The sequence below is a fragment of the Staurois parvus genome, unplaced genomic scaffold (genome assembly GCF_062004578.1).
Source record: "Staurois parvus isolate SC_StPar_1 unplaced genomic scaffold, SC_StPar_1.0 ptg000233l, whole genome shotgun sequence".
NCBI lineage: Eukaryota > Metazoa > Chordata > Amphibia > Anura > Ranidae > Staurois > Staurois parvus.
The window spans coordinates 1,263,764-1,283,538 of NW_028318029.1; the positions used below are offsets into that span (position 1 = coordinate 1,263,764).

Genomic DNA, 19,775 nt, shown 5'->3' on the forward strand with positions numbered 1-19,775 from the left:
AAATATTATACCTGTTTGCAGCACATATTGACTTGCTAGTTGATACTGTCTTGCTGTACCAGTTAAGATGGGACTGTGTTCTCAGACCTAATTTTGCAATAAAGTACCTCTCTATTTACTCCATCGGGTGTTAGGCTAATTAATACCTGCCCATCTCAATTACATGGCTTTGTCCAAAAGGTACCCCTTAAAGGAGAACTATCATTTTTAAATTGTTATGCAACTCTCCAGTAAGCCATGTGCAAATACCACTTGGTGTCTTTCTAATTGGTGGCCCTGTTGTCTCACACACATCTCCTAATGCTGGGTGCATCTCCACCCCCTTTTGAAACCCAAATTATGGGCTTTTCTGTGGGGGAGTTACAGCCAGCACAGAGCCTTATCCCCTCTCTAATCCAAGTGATTTGTCACTATTATGAAGGTACAGTTAGCAGTGCTTGTTCATTGATAATAGTAAAAAATCTCACAGAGCTTTGACTCTGATCACTTATTCACAATAAACACAGATTACTTAGTGCTGTTGCTCTGTGTGTCTATCAGCAACTGCTTTTATACATGCACAGCCCGGCCAATGAATCACACAGCACTGCAGTGCTTTATGAGCTTCACTTTTAAAAATGAATGATCAGGACCTGTGCTGTGTATAACATGGCCCAAAAACACTGGTCACTCCTTCATATACTATATGTACTTGGTCCCCTAGGGAGTTAAAAAGAAATGTTAAAAAACGTATTTAAGGATTTTTCTTTCTACCATCTATGCACTCCGAACAATGGAAATTTTAGATGCCAATGTATATGAACAAAAACCAATACATACACAGTTAACATATTACCTCAATGCTAAATATTAAATGTAATGTAACATAAAAGTTATCCCCCCCCCAAAAAAAAATGAATAATAATTTATACTGAACAATCTATCAAATAGTTGTATCACCACTGAGAGTACAGTCTCATATGGTAATTAGCTAGGATGTATCTTAAGGCAGTTTTACATCTTAATTAGCTGAATGCAAATCAGGAAATTAAATCTCAGACCTTTAAGTAATTTTAGGGAAATTTAATAAGCAATCTGAGAAGTGACAGGTTTACTTTTGAGGAACAAAATCTTATAAGAAAGTATTTCTGGAACATGTTATTTGAAATTCTCAACTCTTCTGAACTTGATATGAGAAAAATGTACAAACTAACCTAACACTGGCATGTCATTTTTTTTGCTCTGGCATGACTTATATTTTTGAGGTTTACTCATGTTACTTGGATACTTCGTGCAAACAGTTGACTCCATGATGGAAAACACAGTGTGCTTTATGATATGTGTTTTATTCAGTGTTGAGTGTTTGGCTGCATTCTATATGCCTGCGGCTGGTAACACAAAGTAAAGTTGCTTCATACAGGTTAGTTGATCACATCTTAGAATGTACTTTATTTACTAAAGTGAAGTAGGAAAATCATACTTTAAAATATTTGTTATCCTTGATCTTGGCAACTCAAATCGGAAATAAATGCGGAAGGCTCGAATCATTATCAGCGGGCGTGGAATCCTCAACATTCCCCATGGAGACATCTGATCCACCACTTCTGCTATTTCAAACACCTGGTTGCATAAAAAGTAAATAAAATTAAACCACAAAAGCATGCTGGATTATGTCACATTAATAAAAATATATTACATTTTTCCTCTACTATGATGATTCGTTATCCATGAATAACCCAAAATATCTACAATATATTACACAGGCAGATGCACATTTTGGTATCTCGAATTTTAGACCTGTTCCTCAGTATTCTTGACCTGTCAATTCCAATTTTTCCCTATCAGCTCTACTTTTTGAGATACAGAATGAATGCCATATACCACTCTTCACTCTGGGCGCCCTTCAAAAATTAAGATATTTTAATGTAGTGTTTTATTTAAACTCCCTGTAGCATGAAAGAACACACATAAAAAAGTAGCTATATCCTCTATGGTGCTGGATCTGCAAAAGTGAAAACGATATAAGTAGCAATACACACACATCTCCTATATGGTCTTAACTATAATACAGTTAATAACGTACACTTTAGAATCCAATGTTTCTGATGTAAAATTATAATTGGAAGTATATAAAACACTCCTACTATATCTGCTGACTTGTGCCAAAAAACACAAACTAGGTAAAAAGAATAATAAGTTGATCACCAAGATCTTTTCAAAACTTGACTAAAAATTTTATAAATTCAGTCATATCTAAGAAACTACAGCTGATGCAGTCTAGCCCATGCAATTTTCTGAATCAGTGCCCTAAATAACCCCAAGAAAAAGGCAGCAAAAAAAAAAAAGATTTTCTTTAGTTGGGTTGTTTTATTATTATTATTATTATTATTATTATTATTATTATATATTGCCAATAAAAGTGTAGTACTATCTACTCTACGTCCAACCAATCATATAAATCTTATATACAATTACCTTATTCCACATAAACGTTTACTAAAAAATTACTATACAAAAGGCCCAAATGCTGAATGTGTGTATAAACATTAAAGTGGTTCTAAACAGCATTGCACAGAGTGGTCCCCCTCCTCCTCGTCTGGGGTCCCCTACCAGTGCTCTTCACTCCTGCTCTTGTCTGAGGCCCCTAAGCATGGCCCCACTCCTAAGCGTGCTTCCATAGACACACACAATCTGGCTTGGCCACACACCCCAGTTTCCTCCTCACAGGATATGACTGACAACAGCAGGCGCTTATAGCTGCTGCTGATGCCTGTGTTTCCTGTGAGACCAGGAAGTGCAGAAGTAGTGCTGCAGATGGGACAGTGGTGGAGTGGTGAGAGGAGTCAGGTAAGTGTTCAGGGATGGGGGGGGGCAAATATTGGGGAGGTTTTTCTTACCTTAATACAGGGAATGCATTAAGGTAAAAAAAATAATTTTAAAACCATTTTAAAATGTTTCCACCGTTAAAAACAAAAATTGCACATATTAGTTTCCAAAAGTTCACCAATTTATAAACACTTAAGTCCATTTTTGGTAACTCTTCTTTGTTCACTTCAAACCATCCCTCCTTTAGAGGAATTCCCCTTCTCCTCCACCTTGTGTATCATCACAAATTTGTCTCACTTTTCAAGTGAGACCTTTTCTTTAAAAAGTTCTACAGTTCATTTAAATGCACTCTGTCAATCTTTACGTCAATACAGACCTCCTGACTCCCCAGACAATAGCACTCAAGACAAAACATATGCTATCCTCATAGTGCTTTCTGTAAAATACAGGTGAAACTTGAAAAATTAGAATATCGTGCAAAAGTTCATTTATTTCAGTAATGCAACTTAAAAAGGTGAAACTAATATATGAAATAGACTTATTGCATGCAAAACAAGATAGTTTAAGCCGTGATTTGTTATAATTGTGATGATTATGGCTTACAGCTCATGAATACCCCAAATCCACAATCTCAGAAAGTTAGAATATTGTGAAAAGGTGCAATATTCTAGGCTCAAAGTGTCCCACTCTAATCAGCTAAGCCATAACACCTGTAAAGGGTTCCTGAGCCTTTAAATGGTCTCTCAGTCTGATTCAGTAGGAATCACAATCATGGGAAAGACTGCTGACCTGACAGTTGTGCAGAAAACCATCATTGACACCCTCTATGAGGAGGGAAAGCCTCAAAAGGTAATTGCAAAAGAAGTTGGATGTTCCCAAAGTGCTGTATCAAAGCACATTAATAGAAAGTTATGTGGAAGGGAAAAGTGTGGAAGAAAAAGGTGCACAAGCAGCAGGGATGACCACAGCCTGGAGAGGATTGTCAGGAAAAGGCCATTCAAAAGTGTTGGGGACTTTCACAAGGAGTGGACTGAAGCTCGAGTCAGTGCATCAAGAGCCACCACACACAGGCAGATCCTGGACATGGGCTTCAAATGGCGTATTCCTCTTGTCAAGCCGCTCCTGAACAACAAACAACATCAGAAGCATCTTACCTGGGCTAAAGAAAAACAGACCTGGTCTGTTGCTCAGTGGTCCAAAGTCCTCTTTTCTGATGAGAGCAAATTTTGCATCTCATTTGGAAACCAAGGACCCAGAGTATGGAGGAAGAATGGAGAGGCACACATTGCAAGATGCTTGAAGTCCATTGTGAAGTTTCCACAGTCTGTGTTGATTTGGGGAGCCATGTCATCTGCTGGTGTTGGTCCACTGTGCTTCATTAAGTCCATGGTCAATGCAGCCATCTACCAGGAGATTTTGGAGGATGCTGACTTCATTTTCCAGCAGGACTTGGTACCTGCCCAAACTGCCAAAAGCACCAAAACCTGGTTCAAGGACCGTGGGATTACTGTGCTTGATTGGCCAGCAAACTCCCCATTACCTGAACCCCATAGAGAATCTATGGGGCATTGCCAAGAGAAAGATGAGAGACATGAGACCGAACAATGCAGATCTGAAGGCCGCTATTGAAGCATCCTGGTCTTCCATAACACCTCAGCAGTGCCACAGGCTGATAGCTTCCATGCCATGCCGCATTGAGGCAGTAATTGCTGCAAAAGGAGCCCAAACCAAGTACTGAGTACATATGCATGCTTATATTGTTCTATGTACAATCCTTGTTTTATTGGTTTCATGTAATATTCTAGTTTTCTGAGATTGTGGATTTGGGGTTTTCATGAGCTGTCAGCCATAATCATCACAATTATGACAAATCACGGAACTATCTTGCTTTGCATGTAATGAGTTTCATATATTAGTTTCACCTTTTAAGTTGCATTACTGAAATAAATGAACTTTTGCACGATATTCTAATTTTTCGAGTTTCACCTGTATGTGATTAAATATTAAATAAAATCACACTCACATTGGTAGGTGCACTGACTGCATAAAGGTAATGTGCAGACACAGGGCATAATCTTGCTCCAAATTGGTTTGTACCACTATTCTTTCAGAGCCTCTGTTAGTGTAATGATGTTATCTTCACTCCACCCTTACATTTACCTTACATTGTTGGACTTCCTGGCTTAAAGTGAATTTGAATTTAGAGGCAAATTCTATTGAGTCTTTGGCGGTAAAATCTTGCTGCTAAACACTGACCATTTTAGGGTTAACACAAACTACTTTCAAAATGTGCCATGGGGCACATGTACAATGTTTTTGTAGTTTCAGAGCGCTATATGATTTTCAAGAACAGGCTCAGCAACAGCATACAATAGTGGCACATAATTGGATGTGGAATCAAATTTTTATTTACAGTTAGCTGGCATATATACAGCAGCAGCTCAACCCAATTAATTTCATTTTTTTTCCAGGTAGCTTTAGCAGAAATATGTCAGTAGTTCAGGGTTGCTGTCCCTGTTCTTGCTGATGCAAAACTGTCCTGCTGCTGACTGATTTTTATCAAACCTTCACTATGAATCAAGATACAGATACAGATGATACAGAAGTTTAAAATTGGCCAGCAGTAGGACATTTTTAATGACAGAAAATGGACAAAGTACAAGAGTACAGGCAGGTGACAAGGCTGTATAAAAATGACCAGTAGAAATACTATTTTAACAAGCAAGGCAAGGCCAAAATTTACTACAGATCTAGCAGGGGTTAGATACAGCGGTGTAAAATTGGCTATTTAATTAAGGAAAACAGGCATAAAAGTCCAGCAGCAGGCCAAATTTAATGAGCAAGTCTAGGCCCACATTTACAGGAGACGGCTTTACAGTGAAACATTGACCAGCAGCAGTACAGTTTTAATAAGGGACAGTAGGACTAAGTGTTGTATGCCTAACTTTTATTTTATCTGTGGCGATGGGGGGTGCAGCAAATGTGAATGATATAATAGGAGGTGTTTTTTTTTCTTTACAAAATGCAGCTCCAAGAACAAGTGAATGCTCCACTTTGAGTACTCCAAACTGTGAAAGGGCTGTGTCAACATAAAAAAAAAGAAAAAAATTAGAATACCAAAATACTTTTTACTTTAACAGTATAAATAAAAGCAGTTTAACCTAAAATACAGGCATTATTAACCTTTTTTCAATGGGAAGCCTTGCAGCATAAAAAATGTTTTGAATGGGACTGCAGCTACAATTTGCCCACTGACATAATCACAAAAATAAATAAATTAAATAAATAAATAAAAAGACAAAAAAGCCCCTGATGTTAAAAAAAAGCAACAAAGGGACTGATTGCCCAAAGAGTTAGCAATCAGATATAAAGTTTCCTAACTGCCCTGATCATTCCCTATGCAGCTTGCCAAGTTTCTCTGTGCTTTTTCAATATCCACTTCCAATTCACTGACCCTCTGGCTGCACTGTGCCCCCTCCCCCTTTATAGTGAGGGTTCTAATTGGGAAAAATTCCCCAAATGACTTAAACATGCTGACTATAGTTTAAAGATCATGCAATGCATTATGGTTCTTAAAAAATCTCTGGGAACATCTGCACATACATTCTCAGGGACTGAGACTCTTGAACCTGTTTCCATTGTAGTGAAAAGCCCAAACCTCAACTTTATTCACTTAGGCCTGGTTCATACCAATGCCTTTTTTAGTGCTTTTTGCAGAAACACACTTCAGTCCAATTAACATAGTTTGCTATGGAACACGTTTACACCTATGCTTTTTTGGAAAGGGTCAGGGACTTTTTTAAAACACAAAGTTGCATTTTTGGTTCAATAGACTTTAATAGAGATGCTACAGAAAGCACAGTACTGCGTTTTTGATGCACTTTGAATCTGCCCAGCAACAAGGTGTCTCCCCCAAACAAAATGCAACAGGCAAAATGCATTAAAAAAGTGTCAAAAACAAGTTGAAAACACGCATTAAAAAATAAAAACACATTGCAAAAAGCACTGCAAAATGTACACTGCTGTGAACCAGGCCTTACATAGCGCTGTTATCTTCTGGGGCATTCTGCAGCATAAGCTCTGCTGTACCAATATGACAAAAAATATTTAAACAAGACTGAAGAATAAAAAGCAAAACAAGATATGGTAAGAGAGAGCAACCCTCCCTGACAAGCATACAAGCTAAATGAATAATGTACACAAAGATGATTTAAAAGGAAAAAGTAAACAATGTACTGTATGTGGTGAATATATCTGCTCTATAAGAAAGTTGAGTGGAAAGCAGTGGTAGATCAGAGATTGAACAGAATGTATTGTACCTATTGTATACATGTTTGTATAGATGAACTGTAACTCTCTTATTTTTAGGGGTTGTTTGGTCACAATCAAAATGTTCATCTAAACCAATGAAGTGAATGGCCAGCCACAACATTTAATCTGTTGTGCTACAATGCAACATCCAGCAACACCTTTTGTACTGAACACACGTAGTCAGTATATTAATCAGTCAAGGCATTTGAAGGATACTTGGAAATGGTCAGAGCAACCTGCCAAGTGTCACTTTTTAAACATTCATCTAACAAATAGCCATGTGACTGCTGCTGAAGCTACTGAAGCTCAATCCTGAGTATAGACAAGAGAGCACTGTAGGACTGCGATGAAATTTTAAATAGTTATTGGAAGTCAACTTAGAGACCAACATAGTGAAGTATGATTTGAGGTAGAAGAGTTAGGAAGCAGAATTCAGCTTTAGAATTTAACTTGCCTGTTTACATGGGTGATACAATATTCAAGCTGGGATATGATGAAGACAAAGGCTAGTATTTTAGTTTTGGCATGCCTGTGAGGAGGAAGGTGGGGTGGTGGACAAAGGAAGTGACTGTGACTTAGTAGATAGCACTTTCAGCACTGGGGTCCTTTCTTCAAGTCCTGGTCTGGGCACTATTTGAATGGACTACTTTTAATATACATGGCTGACTGTGCTTGAAACCCTGCATTCTTTACATATCAGCTCTATCCCCTGAGAAAGTTAATTGAAACGTGAGGGATACTACTGTTATATAATTATACACACACACACTGCTCGAAAAAGGAACACTTTGAAAACACATCAGATCTCAATGGGGAAAAATATCATACTTGATATCTATACTGTTATGGACTGGGTAATGTGTTAGGAATGTTAGGATGCCCCATCATTTGATGTAAATGAAAATTATCAACCTACAGAGGACTGAATTCTATGACACCCAGAAAATTAAAGTGAAAAAATTATGCAGCAGACTAGTTCATTTTACTGAAATTTCATTGCACTGGTACTCAGTAGTTTGTAAGGCCCCCACGTGCTTGTATGCATGCCTGGCAATGTGGGGGATTGCTCCTAATGAAACAATGGATGGTGTATTTCCTCCCAGATCTGAGCTTTTGGACAGTCTGAGGTGCAACCTGGTGGCGTCGGATGGACCGAAACAGGATATCCCAGAGGTGTTCTATTGGATTTAGGTCAGGTGAGCTTGGGGGCCATTCAGTGGTATCCATTCCTTAATCCTCCAGGAACTGCCTGCATTACTCTCACCACATGAGGCTGGTCATTGTCGTGCGCCAGGAGGAACCCGGGACCCACTGCACTGGCGTAGGGTCTGACAATGGGTCCAAGGATTTCATACCGATACCTAATGGCAGTCGGGGTGCCATTGTCTAGCCTGTAGAGGTCTGTGCATCCCTTCATGGATATGCCTATTCAGACCATCACAGACCCACCACCAAAATGGTCATGCTGAACGATGTTACAGGCAGCTTAACATTCTCCACGGCTTCTCCAGACCCTTTCACATCCGTCACATGTGCTCAGGGTGCACCTGCTCTCATCTGTGAAAAGCACAAGGCACCAGTGGCAGACCTGACAATTCCGGTGTTCAATGGCAAATGCCAATCGAGCTCTGTGGTGCCGAACAGTGAGTACAGTGCCCACTAGAGGATGATGGGCCCTCAGGCCACCCTCATGAAGTCTGTTTCTGATTGTTTGGTCAGAGACAGAGACATTCACACCAGTGGCCTGCTGGAGGTCATTTTGTAGGGCTCTGGCAGTGCTCATCCTGTTCCTCCTTGCACAAAGGAGCAGATACCAGTCCAGCTGACAAGTTAAGAACCTTCTACGACCCTGCCCAGCTATCCTAGAGGAACTGTCTGTCTCCTTGAATCTGTTCCATGCTCTTGAGATGCTCTTCTGGCAATGGCACTTATTGATGTGCCATCTGGAGGAGTTGAACTGCCTGTGCAACCTCTGTAGGATCCAAGCATCACCTCATGCTACCAGTAGTGACACTGACCCTAGCCAAATGCAAAACTAGTGAAAAATAGTCAATAGAATTGATGAGTAGGGGAAAAAAATGTCAGTGGGCCTCCACCTGTAAAACCATTCTTGTTTTGGGGGTTGTCTCATTGTTGCCCATCTAGTGCACCTGTTGTTAATTTCATTCACACCAAAGTAGCTGAAACTGATTAACAACGCCTTCTGCTAATTAACTGACCAGATCAATATCCCAGGAGTTTCATTGACTTGATGCTATACTCTGATTAAAAAGCGTTCCTTCTGAGCAATATATATAATTTTTGATTGCAGAGTACAAGTACCGATACTTTCAGTCAAGTACTCACCAATACAGATTACCAATACTGTGCGGTGGGATTTGCATCAATACAAAATGTATGGACACAAATTGCACCGCAAATAATAGCATGCGATTTGAACAGGAATGCGATTCATGTCCAAATCGCATGCAGTTTCCCCACTGCTCCCGTGTGAACCCAAGCTGGCATAGCCGGAGTTCACACAGGAGTGGTGCAGGGAGGTTTCCTGACGCTTTCTCTCCTCTCCTTGCAGGGATGACAGTCCGGGCTAGAGGGCTTTTGATTGGTAAACACCATAATATCGCTGCAAGGAGAGGAAAGAAAGCCACAGGGATTCCAAATCCCCAGACCTATGAAGCAGATTTTTCTCTTCTCCTTTCAGCAATGACAGTACAGGCTAGATGGCATCTGATTGGTCAGCACCATCCATGTGACAGCGCTGATCAAATGAAAAAATGTCCTCTAGCCCAAACTGTCATCCCTGCAAGCAGAGGAGAGAAAGCTGTGGGGATTTTCAAATGCCCACGGCTTTCTCTCCTCTCCTACCGCTGAGAATATGGAGCATCTGCCTCCATAGTATACATCCCCACATGCCCACTCTCTGCTCAGTATAGGACCCCTGCAGGGAGGTTCCTTGCTCCGCTCCTGTGGGAACTCTGGCTATGACAAGTCTGGGTTCACATAAGAGCAGTGGGGAAATTGCATGCTATTTGATCAAGAATCGTATTCCTGTTCAAATTGCATGCTAATCTTTGTGGTGTAATTTGTCATGACGCAACTCGCATCGCAAAGTATCGGTTTACGGTATCAGGAGCATTTTCACGAGTATGAATACTCATGAAAAAACTCGGTATCAGCACCGGTACAAGTATCGGTGCATCCCTAATATATATATATATATATATACATACACACGCACATACAGTAGCTCACAGAAGTGAGTACACCCCTCACATTTTGTAAATATTTTATTATATCTTTTCATGTGACAACACTGAAGAAATTACACTTTGCTACAATGTAAAGTAATGAGCGCCCCTCTGATTAAGGCGAGTTCCCAAATATGTGAATTTTGTTTAACCCATGGTATGAGTAATGACTTACATTTGTCAATCTGTTTTTCTCCCCTTTAAGGTTACACATTTTTTATTCAGTTTTGTCACCTAGATAGCAGCGGGGACCTCCTATGCCTGATGTTGAAGGTCTCCATGCCCCTCTACAAGGTCTTGGGACTAGACCTAGACTTCCTGAGTAGCAGCAGCTTCTCAGGCATTTTGTATGGTTTATTCTTTTTTTTCAGGTTCCTTTTTGACTCTAACACATTGTTCAGCTCTATACATCTTCATTTTATGTATGTTTATTTCTTTGTTATTTACCCCTTCTTACGCTCCACACCATGGGTATCCTTAATATGTTCTTTATGATAACGAATGCATAGAAGTTTGATGTTGAATCCTGGCATTACGTATACTTTCATATGATGTGAAGGGTTTAAAATTTATTCAGAAGTGTTGGTTAGCCTTGAAAGAGTTTAAATCCTCGTCTGCTGATGTGATCATGGTCCAGGAAAGGCATTTCCGTGCCAGAGGCACGTGTAAATTTGTTTCTAAAGACTTCCCAAATTCCTATGTTGCTTCTGACCCTTCTGGAAAAGCTGGAGAGGGAATGTTGATTAGGTGTTCATGTCCAATGAGAATTAAGTCTTCTACCTTAGATCATCAGGGACGATACATTTTCCTGGACTGTGAGTACATGACCTGTTCTCTTTCTTTGGTCAAAATTTATGCACCCAACTCAGGTCAAGTTTAATTTCTTACTGAAGTTTTTGATACACTGCAGCGAGTTTCTGAAATATTTACAATTGTAGGTGGTGATTTTAACATGACCATGTCTCCATTGAAAGATAGGCAAACATTAAACCAAACCTCTCCCCAGTAAAGAGTACATAAATTATCCACCTCTTACTTCAAATTAATTAGAGCTCAATCTCTTGGACACATGGAGGGTGAAACATCCCATTAATAAACAATATATGTTTTTTTTCACCCCCCCCCCATACACTTTATTCTAGATTAGACTATTTTTTTGTGTTTACCCCCATATTAACACATGTGGTCGCCTCTGAAATCAACCCTATCACCTGGTCAGACCACTCTGAATCCTTGTTACGCAACCCAACAATATCTGCTGTATTGTCAGAACAATTGTCAGAATTAATCCAACTTAACATGGGAACGGAGCCTGAGGTATCCACCCTTTGGGAAGCTCATAAGGCTTTTTTTTAGAGGCCTATGTATAGCAACGGGTTCTTAGCAGAAGAAGGAGACCTCATTTTGACGCTCCTCTCTCCTCACCCAGTTACATAAAGTGGAGACTCTTCTCCTTGCTTCCTCCTCGGTGGACCATCTGCGCACTGTTATCTGCGCAACTGCATCAAATTTTTAGAAATGAATAAAACTGCCAAATCTCTGCACTGGGCTAAACAAATGTTTTATGAATATGCTAATAAAACCCTATAGAATGTTAGTCAAAGTTAAACCTTGCCCTTTTTATTCTCTCCCAGATAACCTACTTCAAGCAGATGGTACCCCGACTTATTGCCCCTGATCTAAATCCCAGGTATTTGGCAACTTTTATATGAAATTATATGATTGTGTTAATTCTGACCCCTACTTTCTCTTCACCCCCGAGAAATTTAAAAAATTTTTTTGCTTCAATTCCCTTACCTAAACTTTCCACAGCTAATCTCTCTAAACTGAATGCAGATATCCCTGGTGAATAACTGGCAGAGGTTGTTAAACATTTACCAAACCTGGTCCTGATGGGCTACCATATTCCTATTATAAATCCTTCCTACCAATTGTATCCCCATACCTATTAGACCTCTTTACCCCATCGATGGCAGGTACTGTTCCCCATCCCCAGTTTCTTCATGTATATATCTTAATCATACACAAACCGGACAAAAATACTTCCATCCCTGACAACTATCATCCCATTGCCTTACTCAATTCAGATTATAAAATTTTCACTATGATCCTAGCAAACAGATTTACCCAGATGCTTCTGACTGATACATAAAAGACCAAGTGGGCTTTGTTCCCACATGGCATGCAGGTGATAACACTAAAAGAACCATAGATCTCATCGATCTTTTAAACAAAACGCAACGACCTGCCTTAGTTCTTAGTCTAGACGTCCAAAAGGCATTTGATAGACTTAGTCAGCCCTTCATGTTTTCCATGCTCACGCATTATGGCTTTTCTGGCCCCATTTTTCAAGCATTACAACCCTTGTACTCCTATCCTACCTCTCAGGTACAAATGTCCTCTTTTTTGTTGCATACTTTCTTTTTCAGTAATGGTACCAGACAAGGTTGCCCCTTGTTGATCTTTATCTTATGTCTGGAACCCCTTACTGAGGCAATTTGTTTCCAACCTGATATTAGAGAAATATCTCTGAGGGGATGGGAGTATAAGTTATCCCTATTTGCTGAAGATATCCTTTTAACCTTAACCCAGCTTCATACCTCCCTTCCTACATTACATACCCCTTTAGCAAAGTTTTGTGCACAGTTCTCTCTCACTTCTCAATGCCTTTCTCTCTTAAATATACTTTTCAACCCGAATATTCCAGATAGTCTATCATATGGTCAAATGCTTCCCTGGTCTTGAACTGGACTATTTCAACGTAGACACCTAGTACATCCTACCCCCACATGCTTTGACCATTTGCTGAAATACAGAATAAATTTAATAATCCAAAACACTTTTTTTACTCATATCCCCAAATTAAGCACTACTTCCTTTCAAAAGCTCCATCCCTAATCCTTGATATACCTACTGGTTTTGAACTCTTATGTGCTTGTGGCCCACATGAAGCACGCTTAATCTCATCCATTTATAAAAATCCTTCATGACTTGATCACTCTGACTGAGTCTAGCCACCTTTACATGCGAAAATGGCCCAATATATTAAATAGAACAATTTCGCTCCCACTTTGGTCGAAAATATGGGAACATTCTGCTCAGGTGTCTAGGTGTGTGGTGCAGAGAGAGACATCTTAGAAAATTATATTATTTTGGTATAAGACTCCAGATGTTTTGCATGCACGTAATCCATTGGTCTCTTGTCTTTGTTGGAGATGCTGTGGTGCTGTGGGCACCCTTTATCATATTTTCTGGAAATGCCCCATTACTCAACCCCTTTGGTTGTTTGTTCAGACTCTTTTGCAGTCTCCTCTTAGATGTACAATTACCCCTTGACCCCATCTATTTTTTGCTTGGTCTGCTGTATCCGGGCATCTCCAAACATTCTAGAAGATTGATGTCCTTTATTTACTTGCAGCCAAAAGAGTTATTGCTTCCTGCTGGCTATCAAAATCCCCCCTTCAAATTGCCAATTCTTATCTAGCATAGTTGAAATATGCCTACAAAATTTATGAAAATCTGGGATCGTTTTGAATTCTACCCTGAGTGAGTCATGTCTGATGGTTAGATTACTGGCTAACCTTTCATTTTGGTCCTCAGATGCACCTCATGTGCCTTCCCCTTGATTTCTGATACCCATGGTGTGATTCCCCCCACCCCATTCTATGTTTGGCATCTGTATTATATGATTTCCTTAATACTCCTTTGCGGACTAATTTTTGGTTATAGTCAATACTCCTTGTAACTGCTCCATCCTTATGGTTGTGACTTAATGGACTTAGTAGCCACTGTTGTATGTCTATTTCATTGTTTGGTTTTCCTTGTATCTTGGAAAAATCCTAACAAAAATACAATTTTTTAAAATTTTCCATAGATGTATACCAGTTTACTGATGCATGCACCTACAAAGTCCTTCCACAGAACTAATTCTAAACCAGACTTTTATAGGGTTGGAAATTAACATTTAGAACTTCAGCACAGTTTGGTATATCTCCTTCAAAATTAACCAAACATTTGTCTCATCCCTAGTTGGACGATTCTACTTTTGCAGTATGGAGCCATGATAGGAATTATCTCATTGATTGCATCTGCAGATGAATATGTCATGCTTTACTTCAGCACAGTTTGGTAAATCTCCTTCAAAACGATCCAAAATCTAACATTTTTCTCATCCCTAGTTAGAAGATTCTACTTTGCCAGTATGTCATACTTTACTTAGGACTTAAAGGGTTAGTTCACCTTTGCTAAAAAACTGTCAAGCTAAATTACACCTATACATAAACTGTGCAGCTTTTAATAAACTTGGATAATGTCCTTACTATACAGTAGGTATAGGCAATTCACGTACCACCTGAAGACAGGCTAAAAATTTTCCAAAAGTAGCATCATCCTATCCTGCTTGTTGTTAGGATGTTTCCAAAACACTCCTAGCCAATACTGCTCACCCCCATCATCACAGGAGCGATATTTCAAACCCACACATGCAATCCACTATCTCTTCCATTTCAGCATCACTGAGCTCTAAGCTACTGCGACAGAGGAGAGAGCATGTGCAAGGGACTTTGCAACAGCTAGGAGTGTCTTAGAAAAAAGGCAGGACAGGATGATACTATCTCTGGCAGTTTTTCAGGCAGGCTTCAGGAGGTACGTAAATGTCCTATAGCTATAGCAATGGCGTTATTTACCTTTGGTAAAAACTGTACAGTTTGCCTTTATCTACAAAAGCTCTTTACCTGCATAGGCAGTGTTTTGGTAAAGGTGAACTAACCCTTAAATAGATATCCAAGTCGCTTTGCAATGAGGTTACTACATTCCTATTTCTATGCCACTTAGGCTTATATAGCAGGTACACAAATACTGAGATTTTATTATGAGATGCAAAGTTGCAAGGTTGTGGAATCCCATTTTGTGATGTCATATAATGGGCAGTAATTCTGTCATTTCTGGAAAAGGCACGCCATAACTTGCCTTTTACAGGAAAAGGTCTAGATTTACACACATCAGCTGCCTAGACCTCTGGATCTAATGTTTGTTTAGACCGGTGGTTTTCATTGTTCAACTCTGATTTCGCTTTTTACGTCATATGGCTAGTTGAAATTATACAGCTTTCTTATGAAGTTACTTAACACATGATAAAATAATTTTTTTAACAATGCTTATTTCTTTTATCTTAATTTTTTCGTGCATTTTGCATAATTTGAAGTGTCAGATTTACCTTTCAGTTTAAGTCTACTGAAAGGTTCAGACTAAAATGTTTACCCCTGATGAGGATTATAAACTATCTACTGACAAGCACATAATATGTAACACTAAGTATCTATAATTACAGCAGCAGGTATAGCCCAAAACTGAGTTTCTAGTGACCTTTAATTCCTTGAACATTTACAGTTCTTTTGGGAACACATTTCCTGCTGTTATGTTTAACATAAAATGCTTTCATTTTAGATTATTGCGAAGAATTAATCACAATAGCAGGCTGAAAAATTACACTGTAATAGTAATGTTTAGTATGTAGCAATACAACCTCAAACTGACATTATTTCACCGCTACCTTATTATTTCTGAATGCGAGCAATAATAGTTTCTCAACACTGATTATACATTTTTATACAAATTTTTGAATTATCTGTGATCACAGGAAAATACTAAATTATTCACTTACCATATGGTAACCTGAACATTAAGTTCTGCATTCACACTGCATTAAGTAACCTTGAACAAAGCCTGTACACGTTTGTTTCCTTTCTTTTAATGTAGAATCAACCCATTTTTTAAATTTTTCTTTTAGTTTTGGATAGAGTGTAAAAAAGGTTTAGAATCTCGGTTAGGTTATCAATGATGTCTGGGTCCACAATGAAGAGATTTTAATGTACTTTCTGTCCTAGGTGGCAGCATTGACTGGGTCAAGAAGGGAAGAAAAACCTTCACATTGGGTCACAGACTTACCTGACATCTCATTTGACAATTAGCTGGCATTTTTAAAGTTGGACAGTGTGTTAAACTGTTCTAATAAGGAGGCTTTTTCACAAGATTATAATATGAAGATCAATAAAAGAATACTGTTTATTAGTTTTGACAATAGTGAAAGAAAATACTTTGAATAAAGTCAACCTAACTACAAATATTTATCTTAAATTTGCATACCATAAACCAGTATTTTCTATACAGGCCTTAGTGAAGGCACATGTGCAACAGAATTTCGTTCAGAATTACACAACTATGCAAGTACATGGATGTTCAATAAGAAGCTGTTAGTGGTTCTTCAAGTCATAATCAATCTATATTATGAGCCTTAATGGTTTAATATAGGAAACATGCCATAACCTCCACATTAGCAACTGATAAACCTCTAAGATAGGGCAAAAAGCTAAAACTGGATAGTATAAGCCAGTAACTTTGACTTCTTTTGCGTTTTAATTATGTGAAAGTATTTTCAGCAATGTTTATGTCTCAGTTTTTTTGAGTAGGTAAGGCAGGCAAACCACAGCTGAAGTTTAGGAGCTGGTGCATTTATCTGAGCTACTCTACAGAAAAACCTCAGCCTCCACCTGCATTTGGGCAAGGTTCTTCTGTCTTTTATTATCTTATCTGATGCTGTTTTTGACCTGTATGAGCTTAGTTTCAGTCTGTATGTGTATCCTATTGTATCTGGTTAGGACTTTATTCATGTCTGTCTGTGTATCTGATGTTGTTCAGCTGCCAGACACATACTGGGAGATGTTCTGCCACAAAAGTCTATCTCTACCTCTAATTGCCCTTGTAAAGGCCTGGCCTCTGCACTCTGGTAACAGAATTTATTATGAGATAACATATATAGCAGATATGAACCAGGGGCAGATCTAGCATTTCTGATTTGGGGGTGCAGTGAAACATGTCAGGGGGTTAGAGGATGCAAGGTCAACAAGGCAGTGCATAAGAGTCAGTAGAGCAGTGTACAGGGGTCAGAAGGGCAGCGGATAGGGTCAACAGTTTGTAGGGCAGTGTAAAGAGGCCATTAGTTTGTAGAGCAGTGTACTGTGCGTTATCTAGGCAGTGTACAGGGGTTAGCATGGCAGAGAACAGAGGTCAACAGGACAGAAGACAGGGGTTAGCAGAGCAGGGAACAGATGTCAGCATGACGGAAGACAGTGGTCAGCCGAGTTGAGGACAGGGTCACTGCTGGCAGGGCACTTAAGGGATCTCCTTCTCCCCACTCTGCACATAGCAGAGATTAGTATTCCTACACACAGTGTGTAGCTGTCAATCCAATCAGTGAATTTCACAGGTCAGAACTGCAACAAACCAGCCAGCTACACATTGTGCAGATCGATGCTGTGTCTCTCAGGGAATCTGATCTCAGCTATGTGTTATGTGGGGAGAAGATCTGTTGAGTGCCTTGTATACAACATGGGCCAAGCTCATCTAGCACTGAAGGTGACAAACTGTGCCCCCACCCTCTCCCCCTCCCCCCAAAAAAAACCCAGCACTAATCAAAACGCTCACCCCCTAGGAATACATTCCCTCTGCAAGCCCAAATTCTACCCAAACAAAAATGCAAAATTTCCCCATTCTCACAGTTCAGATCCTCCTTCCCAATCCCACCCTCCATCTCAATTCCCTCCCCCACCCCCCAATTCCCCACAAATCTTCTATGCTTAAAAAAATCAAATTCTCTCTCAAATGCTCTCCACAATCCCCCCCCCCCCAGTAAAAATCCCCCAAATCCCCACTCCTAGTGTAAATCCTCTCCCCAAAACCCCCTCCTAGTACAAATTATCTCCTCAAATCACCCCTCCTAGTACAAATTTCCCCCTGCTCCTAGCATAAATCTCCCCCCAAATTTCCCCTATTGGCATAAATCCACTCCCAAAATCTCCACTCCTAGCATAAATGCACTCCCCAAATCTTCACTCCTAGCATAAATCCTCTCCCCAAATCTCCACTCCTAGAATAAATCCTCTTCACAAATCTCCACTTTCCCTTCCCCGAATACACCTATTAGTACAAATTCCCCCCATCCCCACTCCTAGCACAACTGCCCATAAGCTATCTTTCCCAGCACAAATCCCTGTCCCCACCCAAATCCCCTTCCTAACACAAATCCCCCCCCCCCCAATTCCCCCTTCAAGCACTAATCCTTCCCCCAATTTCCTGCTCCTAACACAAATCCCCCTGCCCAATTCACCCCTCCTAACACAAATCCCAGTCCCCAATTTTCCCTTACTAGCACTAATCTTCCCCCCAATTCACCCCTCCTAGCACTAAACCTTTCCTCCAATTCCACCCTCCAAACACAAATTACCCCCACTCAATTCTCTACTACTAGCACTAATCCTCCCCCCCCCACTTTCTCCCTCCTAACACAAATCCCCACCCAATTCCAGCCCTTCTTGTACAAATCACCCCCAATCCTGCCTCCTAACACATCCCCCCAATTACCCTTCCCAGCAAAAAGAGCCCCCCCCCACCTTTTTTCCACAAGCTCCCCTTCCCCTAATCTTACATGTGGGAACTACAGGAGTAGTGAGGAGATGCAGGCTCTCTGTGATCTCCCTCCTCCTGTCCTAAGAGCACTCTTTCATACAGAAGGTTACACAGGTTCGCTCTTACATCCAATGGAACATGGCTTGATTACTCACCCCCATCTCCTCCAAAAGACTGCTCATCTCTTGGAAATTTGGGTAGGGGGCAGGTAATCAAGCCCTGTACTGTCAGATGTAAGAGCGATCCTGTGTAATCTTCAGTAAGGAGGAATGCTATTATGACAGGAGGAGGGAGATCACAGAGAGCCCGCATCTCCTCCCCGCTCTCTCCTCTCTTCCGCTGTCACTTCTCCTGTCTGGACTGTTTACTTTAGTTCACTGTGACCGGCCCTGAAGGTGGGGATGGGAACAAAGTACATGGGGGGTCACCCAGCTTGGAGGGACACAATTGAAATCTGGGGGGGAGTACAGCCCACCCCAGCACCCCCCCCAAGATCCGGCCATGATAGGAACCTAATTGTCTCTGTTCTGAACCAGTACTTAATCACCTTGGTGTCTGCACTGTGCTCACATTTCTATTCTTGCTTTGCCTTGGATTTATACTATGCTCCAGTCATCAAGCTCCTTCACTTCAGAAATTTCTAAAACCTCCCAATTTGGCCAGCAGATCCCTACTTCCTGTTACCATATGCACTAGGCAAGAAACAAAACTCCTGACTTATCTGTGCATGCAAGATGGGAGATGTAGCCCTCTTCATGAATGGTTTTTCATGCCCTCCATAAAAAAAAGGTTAATAAGCAATCAATATTAAAACCTACTCACAGTTTTTCTTTCCTGAAAGCATTAAAGTTGTTCTACAGCCTTGTCCTGTATATTCAAAGTACACATACTTTAACCTGGCGTATGCAGATAGATATTTCTTTCAATGGAGACTTGTTTTTATGATCG

General features: G+C 40.1%; 1 protein-coding gene across 2 annotated transcripts in view; it reads right to left on the reverse strand.

Annotated features, from left to right (window-relative positions):
* NALCN (sodium leak channel, non-selective) overlaps nucleotides 1-19,775 on the reverse strand; it is a 694,063-nt gene that overhangs the window by 514,046 nt on the left and 160,242 nt on the right. For both annotated transcript variants that reach the window (XM_089679951.1, XM_089679950.1), the window contains one exon: nucleotides 1,460-1,599. In XM_089679951.1, coding sequence (XP_089536077.1) covers nucleotides 1,460-1,599 — 140 coding nt within the window. The remainder of the gene's footprint in view (nucleotides 1-1,459; nucleotides 1,600-19,775) is intronic.